A 15,093-nucleotide genomic window follows, 5' to 3' on the forward strand; every position below is an offset into this window, starting at 1 on the left:
TGAGTGTCATTGACTTAAGCCCCAGCAGTCTTATCATCGTGGAAGTATTATGTCCTGAGGGTGCCGCATTTTGCTGATGCAAAAGGCCACATGTCTGCAACTTCATCAGTCTGAGCCCTGCTCCTCGCAGCGCTGCTCCGTCTCTCTCATTTCACTGTGTCTGCATTACAGGTTTGTATCCCCAGAGGAGCAGGCGAAATCTGGGCTGCAAATAAACAAGCAAAGCTCTTAAATATAGGTTAATAATAACAAAATGATGATCGTACCATGTGAGGCCGAGAAAATTCATTATTCAAGAGCATGAATGAGAAAAAAAGAAAGAAAGATGTCTGTTTACTTTTATTATTGATGGTGCTACGCTCAGCCAAGAGGACTCAATTGTTTACCTCTAAGAGTAGAAATGAGCAGAGAAAAACTTCCCCGGACTTATTCAAACTACATAATGCATCACAGCAAATGTTCTTCTGCACTAATGCCTAGAAATATATCCAGCGGGTCCAGTAGAACTAGTTATATGTTGAAATATAGTCCACACATGACATAAAAATATCGGTTATACGCTCCAAGACTTGTAGAACCACCAATTCCACAGCTGGATATCTTTTCTGTGCTGTTAACAACTGCTACAGTAATAAACTTCAACTTTGGGGTTCACTAAAAGTCGCGTGCCTCTCCTCCACTAAATCAATATTACTTTCATAAACCTCCATTAAATAGTCATGTTTTGTACTCTGACTCCAACAAAGGACCAACAGGGAATGATGAAGACAGAGTGGTCTGCTGATCTCTTGCTAGCTCTGTACTACATTTTTTGGCAAACAAATTCCACGTTTTTTATTTTTTGCAAATTTTATTGAATTAAGTCAAATTCATTCTCGAAACCCATCAGCTATCTTTCTGGCAATGCACACGCCTCTGGAGGCAAGGGGCTTTAATGATGTTGCTCTAGTGTATCCAGTGGCCAAGACTTACTTTTTCTCGCGATTGCGCAACTTGAGATACAAGACGAGGTGGAGTTCAGAGAAAATGCGTATGAACGGGTTATTTCACAAGCAGTTTTCAAGCTCCTTTTAAACCAAAAATAAATCTGAGTAATCATCAGACAATATTCCAAGATCAGTGCATCCCTCCTTTGCTCTCCACGAGGACTGTTAACCTGCAAGCCGGTTTGAATATGATTGGTCAATAAATCTAAGACTACAAACGGACGCCATAACATTGCCGACACCAAAATCTTGTCCCGTTGTCTGCCGATATGAATGCAAAATCAGTTTATAGATATTAAGTTGAACTCTGCCCTCACAGTATTATATTATTATTATTATTATTAGCGGTAGCACTTGAAACTGCAATACATAAATCGGTTGCTGATTCAGTGATATGTTGCGAGATGACATTCACATCACTCACATACTTAATGTAATAGTATTAGAGGAAAGAAGACTTGCTCCAGCGGTCTTTAAGAAGATTTAATTCACTGTGGTATTTCTGACTTTATACATCAAATATCTCTCACATCGAAGGATCAAAAAGGACCATTATTCTCATTAGAATGGCACATCTTGACTCTGCCTTGCAGAGTTAAATATATCAAATATGGGCCATGCAGAACTGGCGATGCACAGAGCTGCTTAATGACACCAAGAGCTGTTCTATTTACCTGCCAGTCGTGCAGTCAGACTGCAAAATGAAAGTTAAGTATCCCGTGTTTGTGTAGGCACTGGCAGACTGACGTGTGAACACACTGGTGTGTTTCTGTACTGTTCAGTTTTCGTCATTGTCTGTGTGTGTGTGTGTGTGTGTGTGTGTGTGTGTGTGTGTGTGTGTGTGTGTGTGTGTGTGTGTGTGTGTGTGTGTGCGCGTGTGTCCACTGGTGTGTAGCCAGGAGACCTGCTCCTGGCCGACAGCAGGCTTCATTATGGAGGCAGACTGGTGGGGGAGAGGGAGAGAGAACTCAGAGTTTGACAAAGTGTGCTTTGGTCGGCGCTGCTAATTGAAGTGATGTCTCATGGAGACTTGAGGAACATTAGGCCTCCATTTCTGTGGACTCGACCGCACTAGATAAAGATGTAGGCGCTGGAGAGGATTAGTCACTTTCATATCTCACATCTGGACCATACACTTAAATGTTAGGGCGCAAGTGTGTATATGTAGGCAAACACCAACACACATTCTTTCCTCTCTCTCTCTCTCGCTCTCTCATATACACACTCACAGCTCTCTCAGTCCAATAAGATGTATAATGAGTGTAATGATGGTAGGAGGCTGGAGAGGCACGTTTCCGTATTATTCAGCTCCCACCGCTGGCTGGACACAACAGAGAGCCTTTTATACCTAAACACACATACACACACTCTCTTCTTTCCACACACACATACAGAAGTAAATATATACATTGTATGTCACCCTCCACTCCAAATTCATACATTTCCCAATAAAAATAAGAAGAGGCTGAGGACTTCCACAGCACTCAAGACACTATTATGACACACACACACGCACACACACACACACACACTCTCTCACTCCATTTCTTTTTTGCCCTTCTTCATCCTCAACTTGTATCCCCTATGCTTATAACACCTACAAAAATAAGCAGAAAGGTCTGCGCATTGGAGACAGAATAAGATGGGAGCTGTCTGAATCCATAACTCAGTCATGCATAAAGTTAGAAACATGCACGCGCATCACACACACACACACACACACTCACACAACTCAGTGCCAAAATGCCAGTGAAGTCAAACTTCCACTCTATAGTCTACTTGACACATTCATCCACACAGCCTTGCAGATGCACACACAAACAGCCCACCCACCACCTCCGTACTGACCAACCAGGCAGCTCGTTTGTGGGAGGCAGTAAAATGCTACCAGGCGTCCTGCTACCCAGCTCTCCTTGGCTCCTGAGCCTGAAACACATTACAGCGCTGCCCGTCTCAGCTGCCGGTTAAAGGTGCACAGCATCAAATATATGCTCTCCATTTGCCCACAATGCAATATCACTGCAGGGGGAGGGGGGGGCACGAATATGAGTTAAAATCAGGGGAATAATTGAATCCAATGTTGTGATCCACATGCAGTTCTTTGGTTAATTTGAATATGAGTGTAGCTACTTTGTCTTATTAGCTCATAAAATCCAATGGAAAGACTGCGATGAAACATATTTAAATAGCTCATTTTGATCAGCTTCTTTTTGCCGAACAATGAATCAAAGTTGAATTACAGTGTAGCTCCTTTGTTTTGTTCAGAAGCACATTTACATAGCCGGCATGTAATATATGCCTAAGATGACCTATTCACTGCTCTGGCTCAGTGAATGTCATTTTAATGGAGTTATTTTATTTGCTTGTGGGTGTATGTGTGTGTTGGGTTTATGGTTTTTTATGGGCAGGGCTATACTGCTGTTTATTTCACATCCTCGGGTCCATTTTTAATGCATTATTCAAAACGTGGTGTAAAAATTGCCACTAAAAAAGCAAGGGGACTGTTTTTGTTTTTGTTACTATGCCAGATTTTGTATTCACGTGTGCACCCGCTATAAAAAAAAAAGGCTATTTTATTGCAAGAAAAGACAATAAGCTGTCCGGTGTCCTTCAACATTTGTTATTGGATAACATCGTCCACAGCAGGGGCCTTCAATGTGTTTTTTATCAGGGACGTCCAGATTGTACCGCGGCAATTCTGGGGACCGCCATCATCTTCATGGCATCATGTCATATTCTTACCATCTTTAGTTTATTAGCTGTGTTACCAATCTACTACTACTACTACTATTACAACCGCCACTCTTACTAGTAGTACTAGTACTACGACTACTACTACGTCTTCTTCTCCTTCCTCTTCTCATTATTATCATTGTTCAACTCGCATTGAATTTTCTAAATTCTCAGCAAACTTCTCTCATCGAAAACAAAGCCTTGAGCAAATGCCTATTCCGTTCCACATATATAAGTTAGTAAGGTGTCATACCTGACAAGTTGTACGTTGTAATATATATACAAATAGCCAATTGGGACTCCACATTTGAAAACTATGGTTTGACTTTGAAAAATGTATTTTCACAGATCTTTGTGACATAAACACTGAACCCCTTGCTGTAAACTGCATATACCTTAGCTGTGCTTGATGTGGATACCTTCTGAGACCTTGAATGAGCTTTAGTTTTAAACCCACTAATTATCTCCTTAGTCCTCTGCATCAACACTAATCCTCACAGAGTGCAGGAAGAAACGCTTACCAGACAAGCCTCATTAAATATTTACTGTGTTTGGCCACCATCAACAACTCACACAACAAACACCAACATATTTTCTGCCCTTTTCCCCCCATTCACGCCACGTGTTGCTTTTCTTTTCTTTTGTGCCGTAGGCAGCGGCGAGACGCTGAGGTTGACTCTTTTGCTTCCTTTTTGTGATTGGCTGATAATCACAGATTGTGGGCTGGTCTGTGATGCGTGAGGATGTTAAATATTAATGTCTGGAGATGATTACTGCGCTAGATGGAGAGAGGCAGAAAGTGCGGTGGAGGTGACACCCTCATTCATCACGGGGCCCAAACAGAATCTAAATCCTTCCTGTGGTTTTAACCTTGGTACCCCGGGGAAGTGAGGCAGGGGGAGCGAGGGAGAGATGGGAGACAGAAATACAGGGTAGATAGAGAGAGAGAGAGAGAGAGATGAAGCAGAGGAAAAAAGAAGCAAAGAGAGAGAGAGAGAGAGAGTGAGATAGATAGAGAAAGGGAGAGAGACAGGGAGATAGACAGGTAGATAGATAGAGAAAGAGAGAGAGACAGGGAGATAGATAGGGAAAGAGAGAGAGAAAGAGAGAGAGAGAGACACACAAAGACACAAAGCGAGGTATGAACAGTGTGGGGAAAAGAGGGTGAAAGAAATATGAAGATAGATAGATGGATGGAAAGTGAGACCAAGAGAGAGCATTAAAGAGTAGGCAAGATGGTGAAAGATCGAGCTGCGTACTGTATAATGTATAGAGGTCCTCTCCTCAGCCCGTCCTGACAGGCTGACGGATTGCAGAAAGGAACTCTTATCTTATTTTGTCAAGGTCTGGCAGTCACTCAAGGCCTATTCAGCATAAATAAACAAGCAGTGAGGGAAATGGCAGCCATCTCACCTTCTCTTCTGTGCTGTCATTTTCTCCAGACGTATCACTACCTCCACCCCGTTATTTATTTAGCCGGGCACAAAAGGGGCCTATTACCCACCTATTATCATCCTGAATCGTATCATCAAATATAGCATCACAGAAGTAGAAGATTGTTTTCAACCACTAGTCCAAAAAAAAGTTGTTTAAGAAAGGTAGAGGCAAGATATACACTTATGGCGTTCCTGAATGAGACTCACATATTAGACTGTTAGTGTGTCAGTGCTGCGTTTTTCATTTTTATTGCCCGGCTCTCAAAGCCAGATGCAGAGGGGAGAAAGAGTTGCCATTATTGCCTTCATTTTGCTCCTTCTCTATCAACTTCTCCAGCACCCCTCCTCCTCTTTCCCGTTGGTTATGAATTAACTTGATGAATGACCTTTTCTGCCTGGCTTGTTTGCCTCTTGCCATGTTCAGCAAGTGGCCTGAAGAGAGTGTATCCTCAGTAAGTGCATGCAGGCAGAATGACAGGTGTGCTGGTGCCAGGCAAACACTGCTTGGTTGGATTGTGAGGGGTATTTTGAGGGATGAGCCGTACTGGATCTGGCGGTATACAGTACAGTAAACCAGCCAGAACTGGAATCAAGAGGCTTTTAAGGATGACTGATGATGAACGCTTTGAAAGGGCTGTTTATTTCCTCATAAAAAAAGCTGTTTAATTTCACATTAGTCACTGCTGCGAATTTCAAAAGCCATTGTCCTGTCCATTATAATGCTTGGGAAATACACCATATATTTCTGTCTGAGCTTGTCATGTTTAATTATTGCTTTAATGATTTGCGATTATCTCTTCATGCACGGAACGTGTCAAATTCACCTGCCCGTATACGTGCGTGCCATGATATAAGTCAGCTGAACGTTTTGCCGTCTCTGATTGCAGGAGTACCAGTCGTGCAACACCCTGCCATGCCCTGACCTGAAGAAGACCACACCCTGGACTCCCTGGACGCCCGTGAACATCTCGGACAACGGCGGCCACTATGAGCAGCGTTTCCGCTACACTTGCAAGGCTCGCATCCCAGATCCCAGCCTGCTAGAAGTGGGCAGGCAGAGGATCGAGATGCGCTACTGCTCCAGCGACGGATCCACCGGCTGCTCCACCGACGGTGAGCGCAGAGTGGAGGAGACAGGTGGTCTCTTTCCAGCTATCTCAGCCTCTGGATGCTTCTGTTATCTCACTCCAACTGGCTTCCTGTGTCTCCGCAGGCTAGTTATTGGCCGACTCGCCGAAAGCCTTTTTCTTGTTGCTGCCTGTGTCTGTTGTTCACTAGATCTTTCTTCCTTTCCTTTTCAAACTTTCCCCCTCTCTGTCCTGCAAAAGTTGAACAAGCGCTATCTTAATCAGCCCTCGCTGTCTTCCGCGACTTTATCAGAGGATCAAAGCGTCAGACATGTTAATGAACTTCCAATCCACAAAGCCGATCAGCAGTTTACAAGCCATGTTAGCTCTCTTTCACACTCACACACGCAAAGACACAAACACATACCGATGCATGCACAAAGTATATAGTCTCGCGAAAAAGCACAAAGACATGCTCTTTATCCCTCATCCCATCTCTGTGCACCACACAGTCTCAGTGAGCCGCACCCCTCGTGAATTAAAACGCTGTAAACGTTTGTACAAGCGGGCTGCAAATTGACAAGTTGTTTATGTTGCTTGTTGGAAGGATCCATATGAGAGGGGAGAGAGGCGGGGTGGCATCCCACCACAGCAAAGAGGCTTCAAATGCATCCGTTGAAGTTTATTTACAGCGCTTTGCCTCAGAGGGAAAAGCAGACTTCTTTTTTTTTTAAGGCTTAAGAATTAGTACTTAGCTACGATGTGCCAGCCTCCCATAACTTTGACTTCTTCTATGTCTCTGGGTGGTCTGACGCTACACCACTCTCATGCCACGTGCTGCGGTAATTACAGAGGATAGCCCTAATGTACAATATCAGTGGGGTTTCCTTTCTTTTGATCTATCTATTCCTCCTCATTTCTGATTATGAATCTCTGTCTTTCCTCCAGCGCTGTCGCTGGTACAAGTTGTTCTCTTCACATTCTTACATGTTCCTGAAGGGTTTTAAATGAGCGCTGGCAGGAACAGAGCAAACCTGACTGCACACTCAAAGCTGTAAGAGGACCGACAGCCACACATCCAAGAGGTTATTAGTGAACAAAGACTTGAGCTTTAATAGGTCTCTCTTGTTTCTGATTAGCGGGGAGGAAGTAACTGACACAATATGTTTCATTAGAGGTTGTCACCAGAAGGCTGACATCAGAGTAGCTAATGTTAATTACACCAATTGAAAAACATAGGCGGAAGGTTCAGCCATCACTGTTGACTGAGTCAGGCCGCGTGGTGGGATGTAAGCAACATACAGGCGACAGCAGGCGGATGGTGATGTATGAGCCGCGCAGTACGGGCATGAAATCCATCCAGCAACCGGTGGACAAACAAGGTTGGTTGTTTTTACGGATCTGCCATCAGGAAACATGGAGGACACTGTTAACTCATCTTATTCAGGTGCAAATGATGTACTCGCAGTGCTATTTAGACACTTTATTTTTAGCAGGGAGGTCATCATTTCTATGTTAATAGATACAAAACTTCATTATACACTCGGTGCCACAGTCATGATGCTATTGCACTTCAATATTCCACCCACGCATGTTGGCATTTTATCGAGATAACACCACTGCAGGCATTAATGCAAAGCATGGCCTTGTGAATAAAAAAGTGATTTTATAGGAAATCCAAAAATGTATTCACTTTTTGTAAATGTTCAGTTAAACACGATTATTTTCCACATTACAACTGGTTCACCCAGAGTCATGGTTCTTCTTTTCATGACATCTTCCACTGTGTAAGTTCTGAGTGAAAAAGAACATGAATCACTGTCATATTCTTCACAAACAAAACTGTCACTGTCTAGTACAAAAGACCTATTGAGGTGGATGTGGCCTATGTGGACTCCTCTCCTCTTATCCCACATTAATTGTTTATCTAAAGACCTCAATATGATTTACTTCTCTGAGAAGTTTTAGGCCATAACTGTTGAAAAAAGAGAGTGAACGCTTGTGATCCACTTCCTCATTTCAACCAGTATCAAAGCATCGGTGTGTGTATTTGTGTGTGTATGAGGGTGGGATAGCGTGCATGTTTGCCTGTTTTGTGTGTGTTTAGATATGTTGATCTGTTTGTGTGTGTGTGTGCATCCTCGTAGGTGTATGACGTGAGAGTTTTTTTTCAATGTGCCGTCCTACCACAATCCACCTCTCATAGATGCATCGGTTGTCTGTGCCTCGGGAACAGCAGTTTTACTTCACGGAAAGCGAGAGGCCATCACAGGATAATTACCGCCACGGTAGTGGTGTGTATTGATGTCCATAACCTGGGGCAAAGGACGCCAATATCCCTCCGAGATGATGAAAACCCGAGAGGGATGGTCTTTCATCCGATAAAGATTTACTATTTGCATCAGGCGGCTTAGTTTCGATGATAGAGCTTCACACAGAGCTGTCATAAAACAATGTGAGCAGTGGAGCTTATAAAATTACTCATTACATATTACTTACTGAAAAATATAGCAATGAATTTCATTACTCATTAATTTCATTACTCAGCCCAGCTTCGTGACAGGTGCCTGTAAACTGCTCCAAGTCCTCTACACCCAGATGTCACATATTCAGTATTTACCAGAAAGAGAGAAAGAAAGAAAGAAAGAAAGAAAGAAAGAAAGAAAGAAAGAAAGAAAGAAAGAAAGAAAGAAAGACATTATGGGTTTAACAACTTTCAGACAACATTTGAGTTACAGCTGCCAGTAGCTCCTCACATGGTGCTGATTGGTCCGAGTTCTGGCTCTCATTACTTGAAGCCTGACCAGATGGATCTTCTTGTGATATGTGATCTGGTGTGATTTTGCAAGAATCCAGCTGGTATATCCCACAGCAGTCTATCCGTTGTACGCACGGAGCAGAAATGTTTTTTATTTTTTTTATTTAACCAGGAAAAGCCTCATTGAGATTAAAAATCTCCTTTACAAGAGTGTCCTGGCCAAGACAGCAAAAGCACATTTAACAAAGTTTCAGACATACAACATAAAACAGTGACAGACAATAAAAACTTTAGTAAAACCTAAACTAAGATTCAAGTCATCACATCCCAGTTCACACAGGTCAGTCAGAAAAACATCTACAACCAGATGAACATTCCTCCAACTCTTTCAATCTCTTTTTAAAACCACCAAAGAGACCGGCTCCCGTAGACCCAAATCAGTCTGCAGCAGATTCCAAGGCGCAGGAGCAGTATTCAACCCTTCATTAAACTCAAACAAGTTGATTCCCTAAATTGTTGAAGAAATGAGGATCACAGGGATTTGCAACTGTAAAGCTGAATTTCAGTATGTAATCCCTTACCCGACTCGTTACTGATGAAATTTATCTGCTATTGTAAAAATCATGTGTTTCTGCCAACACTACATGCATGCATTTATTATGTTTTGTTATGAGCATTCCCACGTCATAACAAAACATGATAAATCAGCGAAGTGAAACGTGTGTAGATTGCGTATGCAAGAAGGAGACTTATTTAAACAGTAGCAAACATCTTAAGCAATCAGGAGTGGAGACTTCACACTCTCCCTCCAGACAACGCTTTCCTTTTGGTTTTGAAGCAGATGCATGAACTTTAAAAGACCATTTCTCTGTCTCGCCAGCACACTGATGTCGCTCCCCCGCTACTCAATAAAAAGCCCCCTCTGCCATGTTGTCTTAAATCTTCTTCATCTCTCCCTGCGCAGGCAGAATGTCACCATGTGTGTGGCTTGGAGCATCAAAGCGATCTGATGTACCTGACATTTGACGGATTGGATTGTAGTCTCTGTTATTGACAAACACCTGGAAGTTTTCATCTGTGAAGCGCAGATATGGGGAAATAATCCCCCAGTCAACGGAGACAGTAAATTGATGTTTGAGAAATGTTCACAACTTTCTCGACCTTCGCCCACTATCTCTTTTTCTTTGTGTCTCAATGTTTCCCGTATTGAGATCTCTATCTGTCTTTATTATGAGAGATAAATTATGAATATAGGATTTAACCAAGCATCTGCAGTGAGCTTTTATATACCATACTGACTTGTTTCATATCAGTTATCATAGCTTAATTTTAGCGATGAGTTAATTATCTGTAATGATTTAAAGACGTCTCTTATCTTGTACACCCAGGGATTAGTCGTATTAGTCTTGGAGCATTTGGAGCCAATTTTCCTTTTTATCACTTTTCACATGCGTGAATGAAAAAACTACATTTGATCACTTATATTATTGCCTTGATAGACAATATTTTTTAAGGTCCATGAAGCAAAGTTCTGCAGGCTATTTATAAAACATGGCTTTACTTTTTCTGCCAATCTTGTGACTCTTCTCTTCACTTAACGATACCGTATTAATAAACACAATTGATATTACTAGCTGGCTTCGAGAAGACAGTTTTTTTAGTTTTTTACCATATTTGTTTCTCTATAGATTTCTCAAAGAGACCTCTGCAGAATACATTTTAATGGTGCAGTTCTGGATGTGAGGCTTGTGTAGCTTTCTGGAGGGGGCCGAGGGCTTCTCCCTGGAAAGTGCTGCTTAGAGCATTGTCAAGAACCGATCATTGCTGGTTGACGCCATCGAACGATGGAGTGAAGAAGAGTTTTGTTGTAAATGTAGTATATCCATCATCCGACCGCAAGACTGAACTGCAGTTAATGAGCCGCGGCCTGTAAACGCCCGCTGTGGAAGACATGCTCAACTCAGTCAAGGTTTTATTTATTAGATTATTAATATTGAATGTGTCAAAATGGTGGCAAACGTCGACACTGCACGTCCTTGTGTCCACAGCAATACAGGCGGCAAGTGTGAAGATTGGATAAACAGTTTATGAGATATGCAAAGGACACACGTATATGGAGACAGACAGAAATCCCTTGCTTTATAGTAAGGCTCTTTGCTCTTGTGTGTTTGAAAGATACAAAAAGGTACCCTCCCAAATCTTTGAATACAGAGTATAAAGGTTCAGTCAGCTAATCTTATGATGCAGCAGCAGTAATATGAAGTTTGCATGTCACAAAGACAGAAGCAGACAGAGAAAAGAAAGCCCTGCAAAGATGAAAGAGATGTCTGCTGTAATTTTGCCGGCTTGTGTTGGTGAGTGATGGCTTCATCTTTTTTCCCAGGGAGAAACGGTGGAGTGTCAGCAGCTTGATGTGTTTCACTTCAGCTGATCTGGTATCAAGGCCAGAGCCTTCTCATGGGCGACAGATTAGTTTCTCCTGCCCGGATGTCATGAGCAGACACTGAGTAGACACAGGACAGTGCTGAGGGACGCCTCTGACGGATGACAGCCATTCCAGTATTCTTATTGTTTTTCTGTGTCTCTGTTCCGCTCTCGGTCCCTACAGTCAGGCCTCTCTTTTCCTGTGGACTTCTCACTGAGTGTCAAGGAAGAAGCAGAATTAACTGTTATAATATGTAAAACCTGCAGGTGAGTATAGCTATAAAATACGTCTGGTCCCTGAGGTATGAGTTTTAATAAGGAGATATTATACAGAAATTTCTTGCAATTAATTCGCATGACAATATATTATTTCAAACGGTTGTTTTTGTCATGAATACTTTCACATAAAATGCTAATATTACAATGTCGAAAAAAGTGAAATTTTTTTCAGGCCCAAGGTTGATTGTTCTGTGCCTCCACAACGCGAGTAAAGGCATCAACCAGTTAGGCTGCGTTGTGCGGAACGGGTTTAGTTGCGCCTCTATTTAAAGTTATTTATTAAAACCGTATTACTCCTTTCAACCTTGACAAAGGCAGCGTTTACTAGATTACACTTCTTCTGTTCTTTCCCAATAAAAGCCCAGAGCATATCATATTCGCAGGGGAGAATTACGCATTTTCGTGTCATTTAGTCGTCACGGCCTCAGTGGGTATAGGCCTCTACAATAATAAAAACATATAATCCTTGTTGAACTGCCAATTCTATGGAATGTGTAAGGTTGTGGCTTTATTGTGCATGCATGTGTAGTTACACTTAGATGATATGGCAATAAATGAAATGCAGTTAGATCATTCAATGTGCTCTTCTTTTCTCCTTCCCCAATTGCTCGTCCACACCTGGTGAATCAGTCTTTATGATGATTTATGAAAGGCTTAATTGTAATACTATTGCATCTCTTATAATACAGTTGTTGGTGACAGGATCTCTCCCTATATGATCTCTCTATGTCTGTTATGGTTCAGTTATGTACGTAACTGGACATCTTCAGATAGAGTTCACAACCTTATTGCAATTATCCTTGACACCAAATGTGCAGAGTACCATTGGAGTGTGGGGCTCTCAAAGAGTGGCACAGTTTTTAGTGACATTGAGTCAACAAATTAGCAAACCAGCATAGGCGATGTGAAAACATGACCGTACGTCAGACTGTTCTTTGTTGGCATGAAGCCACTCTCTGAGCTCTTTAAAGCATCATAACGGCAGGTTTTGAGAGATTAGAAACACACAATGATGTATTTGCCTGTCTTCCCTTCTTCCCTTGCTTTTGTTGACCAATCATACTCCATGTTGCCAGGGAGAAGGAAAGGGCTGTTTCTTTGATCGAAAAAACACATATGTGTACTGTTTGTTGGTAGGTTTTTGAAATTGTCTCATTCTTTTGAAAGAACCTACAATTAAGACAAACACTTGAAGTCTGCCACCACAACCAGCAGTCCCAGCTGGATTGTAGTGGCAAGAGGGATACATGAAGACTAAATGGTCTTGGATTTTCCCATAATATTACTTGCTTTTTCTGCTTTGTTCACTTAAATGAAGAACAGCCAACTCATACAGAATACTTTTGTACAAATTTGTATGAATTAGTTTTACCTAACCACAATGTTGTGAAACATACCACCGTTTGGATCTAAAAACTGACTTGAAACCTGCATGTAGAAGGGGGTCCATCACAGTCAGCATTTAGTTGCCTTGTTTTCTGGTCAAAGTTGTGTTATTGGAGCAGTTCGGAGCAGTGGGAACCATTTTAAACACTATCCTTGTTGATTCAAGAGTAAATTGTCAGTCAGAATCTGAAAATGCTATCATGCGATGCTGAATTACATTGTCAGAAAATCAAATTCACCCCAAAAAAAACATCCATAGATGATGTGAAAACAATAACATGGGATTGGTTTGTTGCGTGGAAAGGTTGCTGTTTGGCAGCTGACTAAATAAAACTTTAGATGTCAGTCGGCAGTGATGGAGACAGTCTGTGAGTTGAAGTTATTACCCTAGAATTGCAACCCTGTATTGAAGTGTAATCTACTGCAAATCCTCTTTATAACAGTAAAACACCACAAAGTAAATAAAGATGGTTCATGCTAACAGTAGGTCAAATATTGTGCTTTCAGTTCTTGTGTTCTTCTGAGCTCAAACATTACAGACAGACAGCGAATTAAACCCCTTCGGTCCAATATATCTCTGCAATTAAACCTGTAAGTGGGGAAAGATGCTTCGGCAGAGGACACTAAAGGTGCAACTTGGGCCCATAACTCTCTGGGCTCATATCAGGTTAGCATGTGCATCCTTGTTCCTGGTTATTTCTGCGTTCATGTTTCTGTGCATGTGCACTGATCCCTCTACAGGGTGGGGTTTTAATTGCACCCTTACAAAGTTTAAATGAGCTCTTCCATGAGAATATCCCATACGGAGAGTTTCATGGTCGACCATCACTTGGCAGACCTGAGGACAGCTCAGGGAGCACTGTCAGATTGTGCCAATGTAAGAGCAGAAAGCAGGCCATACACTTTTTAAGATGTAAATATGGAGTGTAAACACAAATATTTGCATGGAGACATTGCTGATCTGATAGGGAAAGTGGAGGAGGAGGAGGAGGAGGAGGAGGAGGAGGAGAGGAGTGGGAGGAGGGAGGAAGAGTAATAGGGAGTAAATGTGCAGTTGTCTCTTCGACTTGCAGATGTCATCTCGTCTCCACATCTGCCTCTATCTATCTTTTTCTCACTTCCTTTCTTCTCACACCTTTTGCTGTTTGAGTGCTTTTCCAGTTGCCTCTAGTGTACATTAGATTGCACATCATTGCATATACAGTGTGTGTGTGGCCTCACAGGGTCCCCATTCCTCTTTTGTCCGCACATGCATTCGTCGATTTTCTCTCTCTCACACACACACACACACACACACACAAGTTGATATGTTTGTTGACGGTGTATTTTTCCTTTGAGCAGGGTGTGAGGTTGAGCCAAGAAAGGGAGGAGGGCACTTTTTTTTATGCCGTAGTTTCTTTGCGGCAGAGACGATTGGATGGTGCACTTGTGTCCTCCTTAGTTTTGGCTCGGCTAAGCCCATCAGGAGATAGGGGATTAATTCTCGCCGGCTGTGTGTGGTTCTTGTGCAGATCGATGTATCCAGCCGCTGCCTATTTGAAAAAGAGGGCACCATGCTGTTTGTTTTTGGCGACGGGAGGGCACTCCCTGTGAAGTAGCATTAACAATACGCTCAGCACAGCAGAGCAGTCAAGCCAAAGCTTGAGCAAGCAATGTGGCCAAAGTACTGTGTGTATTGTGGCCACTAGTGGAAGTAAGTGTTTGTATCTGTAAATGTATTGGCATGTGGATGGAAGTGTGTATATTGAATGTGTTAGTTTGCATGTATGAGAGGTAGGCACTCCATTGCCGTGAAAGCAGTCCAGTCTCTTGGGCTACAGAGGGCTGGATAAAGACATCGGGTCAGAGTAGCAGGGGGCGCTTTCCGTGCCACTGTCTGCTCAGAATCGATAAAGAGCGGGCAGCCTGTCAACGCTCACGCCAGCTTGATGCCAGGGGAGCGTCCGCCAGTGACCTACCAAGGTCGCCCGTAGTTATGAAGAGGTCGAGGATTTGGGCTGGGTAAACACACTGTCCTCTCCGTG

The 15,093-nt window shown here is 42.5% G+C and overlaps 1 protein-coding gene across 1 annotated transcript in view; it reads left to right on the forward strand.

The window, feature by feature from the left end:
• Positions 1 to 15,093, forward strand: part of sema5a (sema domain, seven thrombospondin repeats (type 1 and type 1-like), transmembrane domain (TM) and short cytoplasmic domain, (semaphorin) 5A) — an 83,672-nt gene that overhangs the window by 57,187 nt on the left and 11,392 nt on the right. Inside the window, 1 exon segment of the mRNA XM_034560312.1 lies at positions 6,043 to 6,268. Within this exon segment, the coding sequence (XP_034416203.1) occupies positions 6,043 to 6,268 (226 nt within the window).

Source organism: Cyclopterus lumpus, chromosome 20 (genome assembly GCF_009769545.1).
Source record: "Cyclopterus lumpus isolate fCycLum1 chromosome 20, fCycLum1.pri, whole genome shotgun sequence".
NCBI classification, from domain to species: Eukaryota; Metazoa; Chordata; class Actinopteri; order Perciformes; family Cyclopteridae; genus Cyclopterus; species Cyclopterus lumpus.